The sequence below is a fragment of the Chiloscyllium plagiosum genome, chromosome 9 (genome assembly GCF_004010195.1).
Source record: "Chiloscyllium plagiosum isolate BGI_BamShark_2017 chromosome 9, ASM401019v2, whole genome shotgun sequence".
Taxonomy (NCBI): Eukaryota; Metazoa; Chordata; class Chondrichthyes; order Orectolobiformes; family Hemiscylliidae; genus Chiloscyllium; species Chiloscyllium plagiosum.
Window position 1 is genome coordinate 100,818,372 of NC_057718.1, and position 21,684 is coordinate 100,840,055.

At 40.4% G+C, this 21,684-nt stretch overlaps 1 protein-coding gene across 4 annotated transcripts in view; it reads left to right on the plus strand.

Annotated features, from left to right (window-relative positions):
- LOC122553102 (ADP-ribose glycohydrolase MACROD1-like) overlaps window positions 1-21,684 on the plus strand; it is a 918,032-nt gene that overhangs the window by 31,587 nt on the left and 864,761 nt on the right. For all 4 annotated transcript variants that reach the window (XM_043696642.1, XM_043696643.1, XM_043696644.1 and 1 more), the window contains exons 2-4: window positions 834-896; window positions 5,057-5,125; window positions 6,900-7,010. In XM_043696642.1, the coding sequence (XP_043552577.1) occupies window positions 834-896; window positions 5,057-5,125; window positions 6,900-7,010 (243 nt within the window). The remainder of the gene's footprint in view (window positions 1-833; window positions 897-5,056; window positions 5,126-6,899; window positions 7,011-21,684) is intronic.

The window sequence follows — 21,684 nt, forward strand, 5'->3', positions numbered from 1 at the left end:
ATGTTTCTTCTGATAAGAGGAAGAAATCTATCCCGAAGGCCATAGATTTAAGACAATTTGGAAGGCAACCAGTTGCAAAATGAGGAGAAAATTCAGTGTGTATGTTATTGAATCTGGAGTGCATTACCTGAAAGGTAAGTAGAAGTAGACTCCATGGAAAGGTTCAAAAGATAATTGCACATGTTTCTTGAAGGTGACCAATTTTCTGGCATTGCCGAGCAAAAGATGGGGCATTGGACAACTCTTTCAAAGAGTTAGAATGGGCATGGTGGGCTGAATGGCCTCATTCTGCATATATAAGTCAATGTTTCATTGCTTTTAGCGTGAGGCAAGAGCCTTTAAATACTTGGGTGCTGTAACATCCAGCTCTGCTTCTTAAAAGATTTTCAGTGTAGCATCTAGGTTGTTGGCAATAGCCTTAGCCCTGTATGTGTTTAAACCCTTTTAATGCTAGATGCCATCTACCATTCCTTCCACAGAATTTTGAATGCTTGCTCGCCCTGAAGAAGGGCTTATGTCCGAAACGTCGATTCTCCTGCTCCTCAGATGTTGTGCTTTTCCAGTGCCACACTTTTAGATTCTTCTCTCAGCCCCAGCACTGGTGTCAAATTAAGACTTGCAGACAGCTCTCCCAAAGTCTTGATCCTGTCTATGGTTCTGAGTTACAGTTAGCTTCTGTACTATAATGGAAGCTATGGAAATAGGAGGGGGCAGCAACTCCCCCAGGAAGATTTGCTCTTTGTATAAAATTGCTAGATTCTGTTCCTATGCTAATTTATTTGTGTGCAGATATTTAGAATGTAGAAATTACAGTTTTTATTTTTTCAATACAGATGCTTTTGATGATGGCATTGTACAGCTGAAGGATATTTCTGTATGGAGAGAAGATGCAAAACGTAAGTGGTTTTTGATTTATTGCTTTTGGAATTTCCTTTTACTGAGGGCTTCAAAATAATGAATCAATCTAGAATTAAGTCATGCATAAATATCACCTGCGTTGGAACTTTGATTATTAGTGACTTATTATATGGCAACTAAGACCTGCATAAGAGCTCTCGCTAAAAGATACATCTTCTCCTTGTTCGTCTGACTTGACCTTTGAGTGTTTGCCAGCTGACTCAACGTGATTGGACAGTAGTAAACCTGCCACCAGCACAAACGTGTCCCATTTATTGCATGCACATTGTCAACTTGGATCCAGGCCAGAGTCAGATAGAAACCAAAAATCATGCCTTTGTGGATAGAGTTTTTTAATTTGCTTATCAACTTGTTCATTCCCAGCTCTTGTTTCAGAGATAGGGACACTACCGGTACACCAAAAGAGCCCTCCATTACTCTGTCTTAGATATTTTCTAATCATCCAGTTCAAAGATACATACATTTGGAGCAGGTGGGACTTGAACCCAGGCTTCCTAGCACAGAGGTAAGGATGATGCCACTGCACCACAAAGCCCTTTACTGCACTATCATTTTTTAAAAAATAACTTTTTTTTAATCAACCTGTCCAGAGATGTTATGACATACATCTGGAACAGATGGACCTTGAACCCGTAGCTCACGGGTAGGGACACTACCACTACACCACAGGAGCCCTTTACTATTTCATCTTACAGCACCTTCCATATTGTGCTCCCATCTACTTCCCCCTTTGGATTTATTCAGTCACTTAAATAATCAGTTAACCCCAATCACCTAATTAACTACTTGCTATCGTAACAGCAATGACCAAACATGTGTTTTTATATTCTTTTCGCATCAATTGCATTTTTTTCACAAAAGTTATCATTTATGCAATGGAATAGGTCTAAAGTATGAAGGATGTCATCAGGCGCACTTAGAATCATAGAGTCACAGAGATGTACAGTATGGAAACAGACCCTTCGGTCCAACCTGTCCATGCCGACCATTTATCCCAACCCAATCTATTCCCACCTGCCAGCACCCGGCCCATATCCCTCCAAACCCTTCCTACTCATATACCCATCCAGATGCCTCTTAAATGTTGCAATTGTATTAGCCTTTGTTTTGTAATTTCTACAAGTAGCCCTAAAACAAACCGCTGTAAACACACTTGGATTACTGTCTGCAGTTTTGCTCTCCTTGCTTGCACTAGAGAGGCTACAGAGGAGGTTCACTAGGTTGATTCCGGAGTTGAGGGGGTTGGCTGAGGAGAGTTTGAGTAGACTGGGATTATGTTCATTGGAATTTAGAAGAATGAGGGGTTTCTTACAGAAACCTATAAAATTATGCAGGGAATAGGTAAGATAGAAGTAGAGAGATTGTTTCCACTGGCGGGTGAAACCAGGGCATAGCCTCAAAATTAGGGGGAGCAGATTTAGGACTGAATTGAGAAGGAACTTGAAAAGTAACTAAACATAAGCTCTCCAATCGGTCCACAGAACTAACATCTTTCATCTCCGGGACCATCATTCTCTGCACTCAAAACTTTCTAAAGTGTGGAGCCCTGAATAAGACATAATACCAGTGGCAGAAATGACCTTTTACCGGAAGATTCATTATAATTTAGTTTTTGTTCGGTTGTTCAGTTTATTGGATGTGGGAGAGTGAAGGTGGAGGGATGATTTGATGGCAATATTTAAAATCATCACTGGACAGTGTATATGAGTGAGATGTCAGGTGTTGACTTGATGCAAGTTAATATCATTCATTTTGGGATTTAGGTTTTGAACTAGTGGGAAATGGGTTTTGGTGTGCATATTTATGAAGAAGGTTAATAATTGCCAGTATTTCTGGAGCCATGATTTTAAACCATTTTGCGTCAAAGAGTAACTGACTAATGCCTCCTAAAGAGATAATACAAATTTGTTTGTATTGTGAGAATTTTAGGACTGGAGAGATCAAACATGGAAAAGCATCCAATTGCTTTTGGGTATGGAAGAATCAAGAATGAAATTTCATAGAATCCCTTCGGGGGGCATAATAAGGCCATTCAGCCCATTGCTGACTGTCTGAACACAGACCCACCCTTCTACACTATCCCTGTAACCTTGTGTTTTCCCATAGCCAATCCACCTAACCTGCATTTCTCTGGACTCTGGGAGGAAACTGGAGTAAAACCACACAGACAATTGACAAACTCCACACACAGCCACCCAAGTCTAGAATCAAACCTGGTCCCTGGCACTGTGAAGCAGCAGTGCTAACCACTCAGTCACTGTGCCACCCTAAATTTTGCTCAGGAAAATTGTTAAACTTCTCGTCTGCACACCAAAACCCACTTGGCACTAGTTCAAAACCCAACCTCCAAAATAAATGGTGTTAGTTTGCTCAGGAAAATTGCATTGATTGAAAACCTTTCAGTTCACTTAGCAGAAATCATGGCTTGGGTCAAATGGAAGAATATTTTTTACTTGGACAAAAGAGCTCAATCAGAACAGTTTTAAAAGAAAAGGTTACCTTAGTGTAAGGGTTTTGTCTCAAATTCCAGACCAGAAGCATGTCGTTCAAATCTTGAATGGGTTATTTGAAGCTAAGAAAGTTTAAACTCAATTGTGTGAATATTCAAGGAGAAAGCAAACAGCTTTTAAGATCAGGAATTGAAAGAAACAGTTGGGTTAAATCAGTGGATATGATAGAAAAAGGGACTCTGTCTGCTATTTGAATGCTGTGAAGAGATTGTGTTGGAATAACTGGGATTTCCTTTCCTGTGTGCTTTGAAATCTTATTTGTATTTGCAGAGACATCCTATTTTGCTCAAAAAACACATAGTCAATCCATGTGTTATTTTATAAATTGCTACTTTGGAAATAGAACTAGTCTGACTCAAGATTGGAATACATGCAGACTCTAACCTCACACCTTTAATGCATTGTCTGAGCTGAGATCTCACTTTTCTTTTTATAAAGCCTTAAATTATCTCGGCAATTGACTTGAAAAAAGTTCTGGGATTTACATATTAATGTAACCTGCAACCCATTCTAAAAGATGAAAGACTTAACAGCAATCTAGGTTTGTTCAGTATATCATTTCAGTTGTGTGACACTATGATCTTTTACTATAAATTATGTGTCCTATGATCCTGTCCCACTAGCTACCTGATGAAGGAGCAGTGCTCCGAAAGCTTGTATTTCCAAATAAACCTGTTGGACTATAACCTGGTGTTGTGTGATTTTTAACTTAAACTTTAATAGTTCTATGACTGTAAATCCCATTGAGGCAGGCAGATTTTGTCTGGTATTCTCTCACTACGTATAAAAATCTGTCACTATACACATATGAGAGATCTAACACTCCCATGTAATATCAGATTTGGAAGTGGTGTAGTTCATCAAAATGGCAATTTTGTCTGTAGCTCCATAATGTTTATAAGCAAATTCTTTGCTTCACATGCAAACTTTGAGTCTACTGCAGAGAGTGGCATAGTAGTTGTCACTGGACTAGCAACCCAGCGACCCAGGTTAATGACCTGGGAAGATGGGTTCAATTCTCACCATTAGTGGAATTGGAAGTTAGTCTTGGTCATAGATCTAGTAAAAACTCATCTGAGACACTCAATTTGGGGGTAATTGGGGATAGACGTCAAATACTGGCCTTACAATGATGCTCACTTACCGTGAAACATTTTTAAAAAATGTAGATATTTAAACAAACATTTCAGTGCAAGGTTCTGGTAAAATTTTAATGCAATCTATTGACATTTTCCCTACATTTTATCATTCTCACATTGATTACAGTACAATGTACAGATTTCAGTTCAGCCGTTGAAATTATTGTGTACATTTTATCCTGCTTTCTGGAAAAAAAAGAGTATAAACTATACAGAATAAAAAACCAAAAGAATTGCGAATGTGCAAATCAGAAATAAAATCAGAAGTTGTTGGGAAAGCTCAACAGGTCTGGCAGCATCTGTGAAGAAAAATCTTCCTCAGGAAGAATCACTGGACCTGAAACATTAACTGTGATTTTTCTTCACAGATGCCAGACCTATCGAGCCTTTCCAGCAACCTCTGTTATTATATATAAACCGTAAAGAGTTGTGGTAGTTTATTATTTATTTGCAATGTTCTCATTTTCTTTCACAATTCTTTCATGACAGAGATATACCTGAAAGAAAAACTGGAGGATAAAGACCAGGATGAATATCCTCCAATGAAAGAAAAAACAGGTAAGCTCAAGATTGAGGGCCGGTTGCTGTTCACTGAGTGGACATTACAAGGTGGCTGGTGTGTGGCTTTGATGAGTCATAACCTATCATATCTTACATATGTATATTTTTTTATTCAGACTTCTTGTGACTTTGAGTGGCAGTTTCGTTTAATTTGCATTGTTCAAATGATGTATAACAAAAGGTCTGAATGTTAGCTAACCGCTCGAAACAGGGAGGTACGCTTATGAGAAAGAAAGCATCTATGTATCTTTTCAGGTGAACAGGAGAGAAATATGTTGATCACAAACCAAGTGATTAACCTTTCTTACCCCTCTCTCTGAGACCCTGCCCGATTCTGTAGCTGAGAGTGTGGTAATTTCAAAGTTTTTCCCCAGTCATCCTTGATTAGTCCAAACTTTGTGTGTAGCTAACAGAGAAATTTAAAAGTTGTCGTAGTCCCAGAGGACCATTGGGCTGCTCTCTCTTTAGAAACAGCTGACTGATGGTGTGGGTCACCACGTCTCAGGATGAACTTAAATAGACGGTAACCTCAGCTGGTGTGGGAATCGAACCCACACAGTTGATGCCACTTTGCATTGTAAAGCAGCCGTACAGCTCACTAAACTAATCGATCCCTACAATATACAATTATTCCTGTATCCTCAACATTGAATGTATGGTGCAAGTGAATGTCTTACCCACTATTGCATAAAATTTACAGTGTACAAGTAGGCCATTCAGCCCCACCTTTCCATGCTGCTCTGTATGCTCCATTTACTGGAGCACTTACCACTCCATTCATTCCCTGAGTGAAAAGGTTTCTCCTGAATTCTGTTTTGGACTAATAGTGACTAAACATCAATTCCCTCCACCGTTGACGCTTAGTAGTAGCAGTGTGTACTATCTACAAAATGCACTGCAGAAATTCACTAAAGATCCTCAGACAACACATTCCAAATCCACAACCACTTCCATCTAGACGGACGAGGATAACAGTTACATGGCGACAGCACCACCTTCAAATTCTTCTCTAAGTCACTCACCATTCTGACTTGGAAATATATCACCATTCCCTCATTGTCACTGGGTCAAAACCCTAGAATTCCGTCCCTAAGGACATTGTGGGTCAACCACAGCAGGTGGACTGCAGCGATTCAAGAAGGCAGTTCATCCCCACCTTCTCAAGGGGAAACTAGGGACAGGAGGTAAATGCTGGCCCAGCCAGTGACACCCATGTCCCAGAAATGAATATTAAAAAAAAAGCTCTCATGATATTAGATTAGATTACTTACAATGTGGAAACAGGCCCTTCGGCCCAACAAGTCCACACTGACCCGCCGAAGCGCAACCCACCCAGACCCATTCCCCCACACCTAACACTATGGGCAATTTAGCATGGCCAATTCACCTAACCTGCACATTTTTCTTTGGATTGTGGGAGGAAACCGGAGCACCCGGAGGAAACCCACGCAGACAGGGGGAGAATGTGCAAACTCCACACAGAGAGTCACCTGAGGCGGTTCCATTCTCACTTGTGAGTTGAGCATTTGTCATGTCTCAACAAATTCTTAGATATTTCTACCAGAGCATCCCTCAGCCATCTTTTTCCAGAAAAACAAATGAATAAGAAGTTGCAATTCAACTCCAAGAAGCTCATCTCGTTTTTTTTTATTGAGTCTGAATTATTTACTTCAACCTTGCTATGACAGTGAGTGCACATTCTAACCATTGACGCGTTGGTTGTCTTGGAGGCAGGACAGTTGCTGACATGTTCCTTGATTCCATGTTGCAGTTGAAGAAGGTGAAGAAGTGCCGGCTCCAAAAACCCACAAGCTGAGCGAAAATGTTTCACTGTACCGAGGTGACATAACGAAGCTTAAAATTGATGCAATTGTGAATGCAGGTTGGTACTTGAATTCAAATCTAATGAGAGAGGGCGATTGTGAGAAAAGAAAGATTTTTGGGCATTGGCTTCGACTGTAATTTTGTTGCAACTGAGAGGAATTTATATTCTGTGATAAGTTCCAGGACCTTTTACCCTGGTGTCTGTGTTCTGTCAAACGGTTTCTGTGTTTCGTTCAAAAGTGACATACCAGTGCTAAACTATAGTTTTAAAATTTCTTATTCAACTGTTCAGTGGATTTATACCAGATATATTTATGTTGCAGGATCCTGAGTAAGATAAGAAAGTGAAAGTGTGTATGCATATTTAGGCAATGTGTTCTGACCGCGTTGCTGCAAAATTGTGGTTATCATGCAGTTGCATCAATATACTCTCGTGCACTTTTGTTCATTTTTTTTAGTGAGGTATCTCAATACAGGAATGAGGATTGAGTAAAATTGGCTGTGGTAATGTCAGCCCTTGTTGTCTAATAATGAGACGAATGTCAATTTGATGCAAGTTGCTTATTTAACATAAGAAAGTACATCATACGTTGCTGTAATCCACTTAAATCATCAGCGGCTGTGACTATGTAATTTAAAGTTTTTTTATTACATTTAGACTGGCTGTCTTTTCTTAGTTATGCTGGGCGATAATTTAACAGATACTCTTTAATTGATATAGTCCTCACTGACCTGGTTTTGACTTTAGTGCCCATCATTCAAATAACACACATCTGATTTGCAATAACACAATTCTGACCTGACTCCCAATAACACAGAGGAATAAATGTTTGCCACATGCAACAACATACCTGGGCAGTTTCCTGTTTCATAGAATCATGGCTCATCTTGTTTTGGCCATTGACTGTTTGAGTGATAACTCCGTCTATAGTGGCTCTTGAAGCACTCCATAACTTTCAAAGCAAAGAAATTATGGCTAAGAAGAATCTGGAAGAGGATGAATCTGACATCCTTGCTCCTCCAAAGATTCTAACCACCAAGGAGCAAGCAAAATCTTTCTAGTTGTTGAATCAGTATTGCTTAAAATGGTGTAGCATATCAAGAATGGAACTGCATGTGAACAGATGAACAAGGAACAAGAGTAGGTCACTTGGCCCTTTGAGCTTGCTCTGTCATTTAAAAGGATTATAGCTGATCTTACTTTCACCTCAGTCTAACTTCCTGCATTCCTGATAATGTTTCAACCCCTTGGTCATCAAGAATATCTGCCTTAGGTATTTTCAAAGATACTGCATCCATTGCCTACGGAGGGAGGGAATTCCAAAGACTCAACCCTCTGAGAGAGAAAATGTTTCCACAATTCTGTTTTAAATGGGCATCTCCTTATTTTAAACTATGACCCTCAAGTTCTATATTTTCCCACGAGGGGCAAAATGCTTTCAACATCCATCAATCAAGTCCCCTTAGGATCCTCTATGTTTCAGTTGAGTCACTTCTGATTCTTCAAAACTCCAGAGAATACAAGCATAGGACAGTCTAGAACCAACGGCCATGGTATGAGGATATGGAGTAAGCCATTTAGAACTGAGATAAGGAAACATTTCTTCACTTGGAGGCTAGTGAACTTGTGGAACTCTCCAACACAGAAGGGTGTGGGGGGGGGGCCGAATCATTGAATTTTTTTTTAGATCTTACAAGTGTCAAGGGGTATGGGGGGAAAACAGGAATATCACGTTGAAATGAAGGATAAGCCATAATTGCATTGAATGGCAGAGCCGGTTTGAAGGGCCGAAAGGCCTACTCCTGCTTCTAATTTCTACTTCTGAGTATGAACTGTCATTCAAGAAGGCAGCTCTTGAAGGCAGTATTATCACTTACTTGATAATAGTTGGGGATGCGGAATAAATGTTGACCTAGTGAGTGGCTAAAACATTCCAGAAATGAATAACTTTGAAAAATAAATACTTCCTCTGACTTCTGCATATTAGATTATCCATGTCCTTATCCCACAGCTGCCTGGAAATCAAAATCTCTCTTGCTAGGCATCAGTGGCTGTTTTGAAAGGGAAGCCACAAGCACAGTTTTCTCTTGCTGGGCAGGAAGATCTCAATGTGACCCATGCTCCCATCTCTGAAAGACTGTGCCTGAAACTAATCAGCCTCACTTCTACCCACCGTTGCTAAGTGAACTCATAAGGCAGACCACATTTTAAAAAAAACACTTCCTGCTCCCTGCCACATGGGATCAAATCCAGAGTTGGAACTAGAGCCGTTCACTGTGAACAGATTTCAACTTGTACCACAAAACCCACGTTTCATTTCCCCCAAAGTGTAGAGATTTCGAAGAGCAGGAAATGTAGAATGAAAGCCCATTTGTAATCCCAGCCCAAAACCCCAACAAACAGAATCCTGAGAAACCACAGCCACCATCCTCCCACTGAGCAGAAAATTGCCAGTCCAGGGGAGAAAGACTAATCCTTAGTCTGAACCACAATGATTGGAATTTCTTGCAATGAATCAGAACTCTTTCTTTTGCCTGCAGTTGCACTTGAATGCAAACCAATCCCCAAACAGTTCTATTCCTCTCATGTAAATTCAGAGCAAATGAACCCCATCTTCCTCCTTGACAAAGTCGAGATTTTATTGCGATCCCTTTCCCAAACTCCATACTTGACTTCTTTCCTTTGCACTGAGTGTAAACAGCCAACGCTTCACTCGCGAAGCTGCTTGGAACTTGTCCCTCACTCCAATTCCCATGATGATCAACTGTTCAAAGCTTGAAACCCAGAAATGTGTATATCTCTTCTCATTCCAGTTGTTCTCTAAAGTAAGTTTACCCTTACCCTTCCTCCTCTCCTCCTCCTCTATCTTCATCTATCTTTTTTTCTGTCTCTTCCATGCTCTCATCCTATTCTATTCTATCAATGGCTTCCATGAACTCTTGACTGCCTCCACTGTCTCTTAATTTCCTTTACTTTCTCCCTCTTTAATACTTCTGTCCCTCTCTCTCCTTCCCTCCCACCCCCCTCTCGCTCTCTCTCTCTCTCTCACACACACTCTCACACACACACACACTTCTGTCCTCCTTCTTCCTCTTCCCCCAACTCCTAATCCATTTCTCTTTCCCCTCCTTGATCCAATTGTATACTCCCCTCCTTCTGACTGTATTTGATCTGAAGATTTCAAACACTTCTTGACTTCTCAATTGTACTGGCACAGATATATGACAAGTGAAGTTTCTTTGTTAGAACATTTAAAAAAATGTTGTATTTCAATATGCATTAATATTCTTACTGTTGGCAATCAACCAATATTTTGTAAAAAAAAAGATTAAATGCTTCAAGTATTCTTTTGAATTTTCCATTTTCAATGTTTCTCAATCTTCAGTAGATAAAGAGTGCACAGACTGTTTGAAATGTTTGTAACTGCACATTGCTGAGGTTTTCAGTTTGGTGTGAAGCATAAAATTGTTAGGTTTAACAGTGCACTTAATGAGGTGTTGAAGTTCAACCTTTTGACTTCAGACTCAATCTGAAATGATAACTGCATCTTGTACCATTGGCATTTGCAAACTTCTTCTCATTGAAGGTGAGTATACCTGTAAATTCAATTAAAAGTCCATCTCTCCTCATCTTTCACTTCAAGTGCTGTAAGGCCTGGGCTGATCTCCTTTGTATTTTTTTGAAGCCTTGCTTTCAATTGCCTTCCAAGAATTGCATGAAAGTTGTAGAGCACGGCTAGTAGGCTACCTTTAGTCCAAACTGTTCTGATTTTTGATTTTGATTTTATTATTGTCACATGTACTGAGATACAGTGAGTAGTACTGTTTTGTGTGCTGTCCAGGCAAATCATACCTTGCACAAGTTCATCCAGGTAATAGAACAGAAAGCAGGATATAGTGTTACAGCTACAGAGAAGGTGCAGAGAAAAATCAACTCTAATACATGAGAGGTCTGTTCGAAGTCTGATAACAGCGGGGAAGAAGCTGTTCTTGAATCTATTAGTACGTGTTTTCAAACTTTTGTGTCTTCTGCCCAAGGGAAGAGGGTGAAAGAGAGTTTTCCTGGGGTGGGAGTGCTTTTTGATTATGTTGGCTGCCTTCCTGAAGAAGTGGGAAGTGTAGACTGAGTCAGTGGATGGAAGGGTGGTTTGCATAATGGACTAAGCTGCGTTCACAATTCTCTGTAATTTCCTGCAGTCTTGGGCATCACTCTACAGTGTATCTGGAAAGAATGCTTTCCATGGTGCATCTGTAAAAATTGGCATGCCTTAGCCTTCTGAGGAAGTAGAGGCATTGGTGTGCTTTCCTGATGTAGCATCAATGTGGATGGATCAGGATATATTTACTTCTGGGAATTTGAAGTCCTTGACTGTCTCCACCTTAGTACCGTCAATATAGACAGGGACATGACCTCTATTTCACTTCTTGAGGTCGATGACCAGTTCCTTTGTTTTGCTGACATTGAGGGAGAGATTGATGACTTCACACCATGCACTAAGCTGTCTATCTCTTTGCTGTACTCGGTCTTGTCACTGTTTAAAATCTGACTCACAATGGTGCTGTCAACAGCAAACTTGTAAATTGAGTTAGAGCAGATCTAGTCCACTATACCATGTCCTAATAATTGATGTTGGGAAGTGCCAAATTACTGTAGCATTTTATGATTCAAGTTTAACGGTTAAGTACTAGCAATTAATATTGATAGTCTTGATAATGGTCAATAGCCATCATAGAAGTCTTATTGTTGTGGATTCGTTAGAAGTAGCTGCTAATTTCTCCTTTACTAACAGAGTCTTGATCAAAAGCAATATTGCATGTTTGACATTTATCATACTTCAATAAAAAAACACTGAAGTAGCTTAACCTGATTTAAAAAAAATAAAAGCAGGAACTCCATTATGCTAACTATAATGACTTCTTTTTGATGTATGTGTTACTGTGGTCTGTCACAAGTGAGTGTTGATGACCAGGTTATTTGTCATTTTCAAATGTAAATGTTTGGACCAAGTATGAAATTTCTCTGCGCTTTTACTTCGGTGAGGGAGTTATTAGTTCATCTCATGTCATAGTATGTAAAACTTTGCCTTTGTGACCTAAATGTAAAAGATCAAGGTAGGAATCGTCTGTGTATACTGGATTGCTAAGGCAGGGTGGTGGCTCAGTGGTTAGCACTGCTGCCTCACAGCGTCAGGGACCTGGGTTCAATTCCACCCTCAGGCAGTTGTCTGTGTGGAGTTTACACATTCTCCCTGTGTCTGCATGGGTTTCCTCTGGGTGCTCCCATTTCCTCTCACTGTACCAAGATGTGCAGGTCCAGTGGATTGGCCATGGGAAATGCAGGGATAGAGTAGGGGGTTGGGACTGGGTGGGATGCTCTTTGGTGGGTTGGTATAGATTTGATGAGCCAAATGGCCTGCTTCCACACTATAGTGATTCTATCATTAGGTGTTATTTTTCCTCTAGGTTACCATTCACAAACTCAATGTAACAAGGTCCACTTATAGAGGTGTGAATACGTCACTGCAGTGTAATCTTGCAATCAGTTTGTGAACTTGAGATGAATGTTGCTTTTAATGAACAGGTGCAGAAAGGATGACTTCTCGTGCGATGCACCTCTGACAGTTATCGAGTGACTTCACATCCATTTCTTTTGGCAGCTCAATTCATCACCGAGTTAAGAATCTGCGTCTTTGAAAGTAAAACCTGGAGATGAATTCAGGAATAAGACCGATTAGTGAGCAAATCAGTCTTAGTATGAGCGAATCCTTCAACAGGAAGTTAATTTGTTCAGGAGTACTGTGTAAATCTTACGTCCCAGCAGCATCTAATTTTCCTTGCCCTACATTTGAAGATGTTTTGTGTCACGTGGGATGGAGGGTCAACAGTACAGGATAAAACAATGAAGTGCTAAACTAAGATAAAATAAGTAAGATAAAACAATAAGTGTTGATCAGTACAATAAATATATAAAACAATGAAGTGAACACAACTAATTGCCTTTTTAAAAAACATAATGTTTATGATGTTAAGTATCTGTGTAGTTGCATCTCAATAAAAAATGCACAGCTGCTACTGTATATTAGTGGTGAAGGAATTGAATGTTGAAGGTGGTTGATGGGGTGCCAATCAAGCGGGCTGCAATTCTTGGGTGATGTCGAGCTTTTTGAGTGTTGCTGGAGTGTGCTCATCTAGACAAGTGGAGAGTATTTCATCACAGCCCTGACATCCTTTCGTATAGACTCTGATATTTACCTAAATGACAGATGTTAAACTAACTGGCCTTCTAAGTTGCGCATTGATTGTCTTCTCTTTTTGAATAAAGGTATTACTTGTAAGTTTTTGAATCACCTGGGTCTTTTCTAGAATCTGTGAAGATTATTACCAGTGCATTCACTATCTCTGCAGCTATTTCATTTAATATTCGAGGATGAAATCCATCAAGTCCAGGGGATGTATCAGCCTTTAGCCCCATTAGTTTCCCTAGTACTTTTTCTCAAGTGATTGCGCATTTTTTCCTCATCCCCTTTATCCCTTGATTATTTAATCATTTTAGTTAGATTAGTTTCCCTACAATGTGGAAACAGGCCCTTCGGCTCAACAACTCCACACTGACCCTCCGAAGAGTAACCCACCCAGACCCATTTCCCTCTGACTAATGCACCTAACACTATGGGCAATTTAGCCTGGCCAATTCACCTAACCTGCACATCTTTGGACTGTGGGAGGAAACCCACGCAGACAAGGGGAGAATGTGTAAACTCCACACAAGACAGTTGCCCGAGGCCAGAATCGAACCTGGGTCCCTGGTGCTGTGAGGCAACAGTGTTAACCACCATATTGGAATGCTATTAGTGTATTTTACAGTGAAGACTGTTGCAAAGTATTTAATCAACCCTTCTTCCATTTCCCAGGTCCCCACCGTTATTACCCCAAACTCATTCTCAAAGTTTCCTGTGTTTTCCTCTTTATATATTTAAAGAAGCTCTTGCTGGATACTTTAATATTACTTTCTAGTTTACTCTCAAAGTTTATTGTCTCCCTCATAATCATTTTTCTGGTCATCATTTAATGGTTTTTGAAACTTTCACAATCTTTTGGCTTAACACTAATCTTTGCATAATGCTCATTTTTTTTTCTTTTGATTTGATACTAAAGTGTTTGGATTTTATAAAACAATTTAATATTTAGAATTCACTATATATTGCACACCTTCCATTGTTATTAGGAGTTCAGAACTCTTGCTTGGCCCATGAAGTAAATTTAATGTTTTTTCAGGAACCATTTCAGCAATTTCTTACGTTTATTAAGAGTCTGGGGTATAATTTCAGATTAGCAGTTCTTAAAGGTTTTCACGTGTGGACCATTTGGGTGAAGAATGATATTCTAAGGACCATCCACTGTCCGACTGCACAGGCGATTGTTTGAGCCCCTGAGAAAACTCATTGAAATGATTGGAAAGCTAAAGAAACTGGAAAGATTTTTTTAGATTAGATTCCTTACAGTGTGGAAACATGCCCTTTGGTCCAACAAGTCCACACCGACCCTTCGAAGAGTAACCCAACCAAACCCATTTCCCTCTAACAAATGCACCTAACACTGTGGGCAATTTATCATGGTCAATTCACCTGACCTGCACATCTTTGGACTGTGGGAGGAAACTGGAGCACCCAGAGGAAACCTGGAGGGAGAATGTGCAAACAAGATTTTTACTTGCATCGATGATGAGTTGAACCTTTTATATTGGAGTTATGCCACAGAAGTGGTGAACACAGAAAATAGGGGCGGGGGAAAGCCATTCAGCCTCACTAGCTTGCTGTGCCATTTAGGTAGATTATGTCTGATCTCCCATTTTCCCATATTATCCCATTGTTCCTTGGTTTCTTTCATATCTAGAAACCTAACAACCCATGATCTGAATATACTCAATGATGGAACCTCCACGCAGCCCTCTGGGCCGGAGAATTAAAAAAAAACAGTCAGCACCCTCTGGGTGAAACGTTTCCTCCTTGTCTCAATCCTAAATAGCCTCTCCCTTCTGCCGAGGCTATGGCTCTGGTTCCAGACCCTCTCATTGACCATCCTTCCTGTATCTATCCTGTCCTACTCTGTAAGAATATTGCATGCTTCAGTGAGATCCCATGTCATTCTCAACTCCAGTCATCTTCTAGGAACAGCCTACTATCCCTGGGATTCATTGGTGAATCTTTGAACACATCCCATGACATGTCTTTCCTTCCTGTGCAAAACAGTCCCCAATACTTCAGGTATGATGTCTTTGAGATTCTACACAATTGCAGCAAGACATCTTTATTCCTGCTCTCAGTTCATCTTGCAGTAAATTTCAAGGTTCCCAGCTGTTCTCTTCGATGGGATTTTGTCTGTCAGGGTGCTGCAATATATTTTTGTAAAGACCTATTTGACATGAAGTAAATCCCTAATCAGCTTTAGATACCAACTGTTGATCAGTATTGGTTTATTTATTGCAAAAAAATAATGACTTATGATTTCCAAATCAGGATTGCTTTTGATGCTGAGGAGTCTGACGTTTGTTTTTATGGAACTGTGGCAGTATTGACGTTTGCTGACCTCCAGGTGGCAATGTGTTGCCTTTTTCACACAAATTAATGAATGCTTTTCTGAAGATGTAGCAGCGAGGTTGAAAGCTTGTGGAGACCTGAAGATTTGCAGATCAATTTTGTCAACCTCTTTCCAGACAATGGGCCCTCATCAACCACAATTTCTATAGTCTTTTTGTTCTGAACAATTAGCATTCTCTTGTGGAAACATATGCATTCTCAAGGCTATCAGCCTGAGACATGAATTGCTTCTTTCTCCACAGATACTACCAGCAGGGTAGATTTTGGCAGAGTGATACTGGGATTGAATTAACAATCCAGACGACCAGGCTAATGCCCATAGAAGAGTCGAATCAAATCCCACCATGGCTGTTGTGGGATTTAAACTTAAAGTTTAATCAATAAATTATTTTGAATCTAATTAATAAAATCAGCAATTAAAAGCTCATGTCAGTAATAGTGACCATGAAAATATTGTCTGTCTTAAAAATCTATCAGGTTATTAATGTCCTTTAAGAAATGAGATCTGCTGTTCCAACTTCGTCTGGCCTGCATGTGACTCCAGACCCCCCAGCAATGGTGTCTGAAATACCATAGCAGCACTCTGTTCAAGGCTATTTAGAGATGGACAACAAATTGCTGAGTGTAAATCCTAGAATTTCCTCCTTAAGGGCATTATGGGTCTACCCACAGCACATAGACTGCAGTGGTTCAAGAAGCCAGCTCATCACCACTTTCTCAAGGGCAACGAGAGATGGACAATTAATGCTGACCTAGCAGCAACACCCATGTCTCACAGAGAATGGAAAAAAAAATATGCTGGTCTTGTCAGGAATGTTCACATTTTGTGAAAAAGAACATACTGGCTAAGCATTACCAGAATTTTCTAATATCTTTGATTTCCAGCATTCGTATTGTTTTGCTTTCGTATTTATATCATTAAATTTTTCCTTGTTGGTTTACAAGGCACTCTGCGAAATGTTCCAGTCTCTGCAGAAATCTTCCTGCACAGTTTCTTTACTTGAAATCTCTGTTCTCCACAGTAATAATTCTTAGTCGAGTAATGGACTTGATGCCTTCTGCAGATTGGCTGCTTTCAGTCTCCTGTCCTGCTGCAGCTCACCCCCCTCACCCCTTACGCTTCTCAGAAGCAGTCAGTAAGGAGAGAATGGAACAGAATTTGCCATGAAAAGAACAGCAGAATGGCACTCACTGATATTCACGAGTGAAAGGTACAGTAGCTTCAGTGATGCTCAGTTAAATGTGCAATATCCGAACGTTTTGGTCTGAATCACACCACTGCACTATATACTACTCATAATTCAGCATCTCATCCTGAATGTCCACTTGATTGACAGGGACGGACTGCCCTTCTGTCTGTATTATAGCTACTCCCAGTAGGGGATCTGCTGTGACAGTATGTCACACTTGTCTCCTCTTCCACCATCAATCTGCAGCTCCTCTGTAGCTGCGCAGTGACATCTGTCTTCCAACTACACTTAGGTCAACTCCTTTTTCAAGTGCCCTCCACTTTGGTTTCAAAGAGAGTTCTGTGGTTTTCTGCTCTGATTTGATAAATGGGGGAAATGCTGGCATTTATTTCCTTAGAATTGCCTTTTTTTTAAAGAGTTCCTCTTGCTCTTGAAATTTTGAACATCTATTTATTTGTCTTATGGTTTCTGTATGGAAATTTTAATATACCTCTTTAATATTTCAAAGGTCCCCTATTTTCTTCTGCAGAACTTCATTTATTGGTCAGGTATGTGAGCTAGACAGGAGAGTGCATAGAATCTTATGAGCTTTTCCCTGTTTACATTTGTTATAATCTTGCCTCATGCTATATTTGCTCATTAAGCACACTATGAAAAGTAAACACCTGTCAATATAAAAATAAATAACTTTTCTCAGGCTGTGATAAGTGCTTGTAAATTTTACTCTTGACATCGAAGGTTGAAAATTGTAGTTGTGGAGCACTATTCCTTTCCGTTTTGAATTTGTTCAGAGAATTGTTCAATGTGAATTTTTAAATTAAAATGTAAATGCCTTTCTTTTTCTGGCTGTCCTCTCTCTCTCTCTCTCTCTCTCTCTCTCTCTCTCAATTCAATCCTTCTTCTCAATTCTCTTTCTCTTGCAGTCTTGATTTGAGATTGAAGTCACCTTCTCAAATTCACCCTCCTTTTCAGACCTTCCACTGTTAATGTTCCAATCTTGAAATCTCAGTGCTTAAGGAGATGGTTCTGTTGCTTGCTGTGTTTACTCTGGTTCCAGACGCCATCTCACTCTCATTGTGCTGCTTCAAGACTCACTTTTGCGTCAGCTGAAGTGGACACTGATAGACATCTTGCATCTATGGAAGCTCACTCCCCATTTGCGTTTTGTCAAGAAATTAAATGTCATGGTATCAAAAACTTTTTAAAAAAATCAACAAAAGTTTTATATTTTGCAGTAGCATTTCATTTATATATCAATTTTTCTAAACAATTAATGTTTTTTGTTGGAAAGTTTTCGCCTCTCCCGAAGTCCTAAGCCTCCACTTAACTCTTTGACATGGAGAGGTGTTCTCTGAATACAGTTTATATACTATGGGGCTGTAAGGTAGTTTTTTGTTTATTCATATACGAGATGTGGTGTTGCGGGCTAGAACAGTGTCTACTGTCCATCCCTCAAGAGTTAACTCCATTGTTGTGTGTCTGGAGTCACGTGTAGGCCAGACAAGGTAAGGATAGCAGATTTCCTCCCTAAAGGGCATTGCTGAACCAATGGGTTTTTCCAACAATTGATAACCTTTAATGACAGCATCTTTAGTTTCTTAATTCCAGATTTTTATCGAGTTCAAATTCCACCATCTGCCATGGTGGGACACGAGACCAGATCTCCAGGATGTCACCTTGATCTCTGGATTAATAGTCTAATGACAATACCACTAGGCCATTGCCTCCTGTATATAGAACATAGAACATTACAGCACAGTACAGGCCCTTTGGCCCTCAATGTTGCACCGATCTGTGAAACCAATCTGAAGCCCATCTGACCTATACTTATTCCTTATCATCCATATGTTTATCCAATGGCCATTTAAATGCCCTTAAAGTTGGTGAGTCTACTGCTGTTGCAGGCAGGACCCATGATTTATGGCCAGTGGTTTTTAAAAAAAGGGGGAGGTAGTGGGAGAATGGCACTAAGCCAGGATGCTCATTTGGAGAGCTGGCACAGACAGGATGGGCTAAAGGCCTACTTCTCCGCTGCAATGATTCTGTGATTCAGTGGCAAACCACCTCAGACATTGAAGAAATCTGCACGGAGAGATACTCCATCTCTGTGCTGAGAACTTCAGCTCCTTTGGCCTGCAGTTGATTGTAACATTGTCTGTTGACAATTGCTGATGTGCAGCTCTGATGCTATCGAGCTTTCTAAGCAGCCAATTGCACTAAAGAATTTTCATAGCCAGACAGCAAGCCAACCAGGGAATGAAAAGCACTAATAATCAAATTACTTCTTAAAACATTTAGAGAGGGAAATTAAGATTGGGCCACGCACACACATTGAGTAAAGGTACAATTTGAAATATCACGAACAAATGCTTAATTTGTTTTACGTTACTAATTTTTTAAACTAGGTTTTTAAATAATTAATCATTGTAGAGATTTAATACATTTATACATTTTTCAGGCCAGACTAGTTGTTGTCAAGAGATCTTACTGCTATTGCTGTTTTTCATTTTAAAAAAACTCACTGTTAAAGACTAATTGATTGATTCAAGATGGTGCTGACACGAGGCGATTACTTGTGACTTCCCTATTCTAATATTTCTCATAACCATTCCATACGTATAAGCATCAATTCTAAGTCTGTAAAAATTGCTCACTACAGTCTGCCTGTACTGAGTCAGAGAGCCATAAAGATGTACAGCGCTGAAACAAACCCTTCGGTCCAACTGGTCCATGCTGAGCAGATATCCTAAACTAATCTAGTCCTATTTGCCAGCATTTGATCCATATCCCTCTCAACCCTTCCTATTCATATACCCATCCAGATGCCTCTTAAATGTTGTAATTGTACCAGCCTCCACAACTTCCACTGGCAGCTCATTCCATACATGCACGACCCTCTGAGTGAAAAAGTTACCCCTTAGGTTCCTTTTCAATTCCTCTCACCCTAAACTTATGCCTTTAGTTCTGGATTCCTCTACCCCTGGGAAAAGACTTTGTGCTGCTCACAAAGTAAAGATTTTTGCTGTATTTAGATAGATGTGACGACAATAAAGAGAAAGTGAGGACTGCAGATGCTGGAGATCAGAGCTGAAAATGTGTTGCTGGAAAAGCACAGCAGGTCAGGCAGCATCCAAGGAGCAGGTGAATCGACGTTTCGGGCATGAGCCCTTCTTCAGGAATGAAGGGCTCATGCCCAAAACGTCGATTCTCCTGCTCCTTGGATGCTGCCTGACCTGCTGCGCTTTTCCAGCAACACATTTTCAGCTGTGATGACAATAAGTCAAATCAAATTGTACCTCATTGAACAAGGCACAATTTTATCTGGGACTCAAGAATTTCAACAGCACAATCTGAAACCAAACTGGGAGGCATGGTGGCTCAATGGTTAGCACAGCTGCCTTACAGCGCCAGAGACCCGGGTTCAATTCTACCCTCTGGTGACTGTGTGGAGTTTGCACATTCTCCCCGTGTCTGTGTGGGTTTCCTCCGGGGGATCCTGTTTCCTCCCACAATCCAAAGATGTGCAGGTTAGTGAATTGGCCATGTTAGATTGCCCCATAGTGTTCAGGGATGTGCAAGTCAGGTGCATTAGTCAGGCCAAGTATAAAGTGATAAGGTGGAGAAATGGGTCTGGGTGGGTTGCTCTTCGGAGGGTCGGTATGGACTTGTTGGACCTAATGGCCTGTTTCCACACTGTAGGGATTCTATGTCTATGTGAATGACAGACCAGGACCCCTCAATTTCTGTGTTAATCTGCATTTGCACTAAATCCTAAAGTTTCTGTCTGAGGGTTAACTATGACAAACCAACTTTTTAAGTTAATTTAAACAACTGATGTATAAATTGGAATCAAATACTGATATTATTGATCACTGTTAATTGCCTAGAGGAATCAGACTATTATCTGCAATTTTAAAGCAAAACATAGTTTTTTTTTGTCTTTGTTTGTTTTCCTGTTCTTCTAAAGATGCTAATGCACTCATCCTCTGGATGTAGCACTATTACTCAGTTAGACAGCTATGGTTTGAAGCCATTCTCCAGGACTTGAATCCTTGACGTGATGACCAGATCATTTATCTTATTGCTATTTGAATGCACACCTGGAATAAAATCCAATACCTCACACTGAAAAGGACAGTAGCCCTCCAGACAGGATGACTAATTCATTGTGTTTTTGTGTTGCTGCTACCACTGCAGGCACCTCATCCTGCATCTCATCCTCTTCCCCCATAACTTGGTCACATTGTTGTCATAATGTAGGAATGGAAATATTCACTGGACCCTCTAATACATGCTGAGTATTTATTTGGGAAGGCCAAGTGGTATTATCGTTAGACTATTAATTCAGAGACCCAGATAATGTTCTGGGGAGCCAGGTTAAAATCCCACCATTACAGATGTTGGAATTTGAATTCAATATTTTTTTAAGATCTGCAATTAAGAATCTAGTGATGAATATGAAACCATTGTCGATTGTTGGAAAAACCCAATATTATCCTTCAGGGGAGGAAATTAGATTAGATTAGATTAGATTACTTACAGTGTGGAAACAGGCCCTTCGGGCCAACAAGTCCACACCGACCCGCCGAAGCGCAACCCACCCATACCCCGACATTTACCCCTTATTTAACACTATGGCCAATTCACATAACCAGCACATCTTTGGACTGTGGGAGGAAACCGGAGCACCCGGAGGAAACCCACGCCGACACGGGGAGAACATGCAAACTCCGTGCCATCCTCACCTGGTCTGGCCTACATGTGACTCCAGACCGACAGCGATGTATGGTTGACTCTCAACTGCCCTTTGAAATGGTCTAGCAAACCATTCAGTTGTACCAGTCGCGACAAAGAAATGAAACCGCAAGAATCACCAGGCATGACCTCAGCACCACAAAAGACAAGGGGAGGTAACAACCCTGTTGACCTGCAAAGTCCTCCTTGC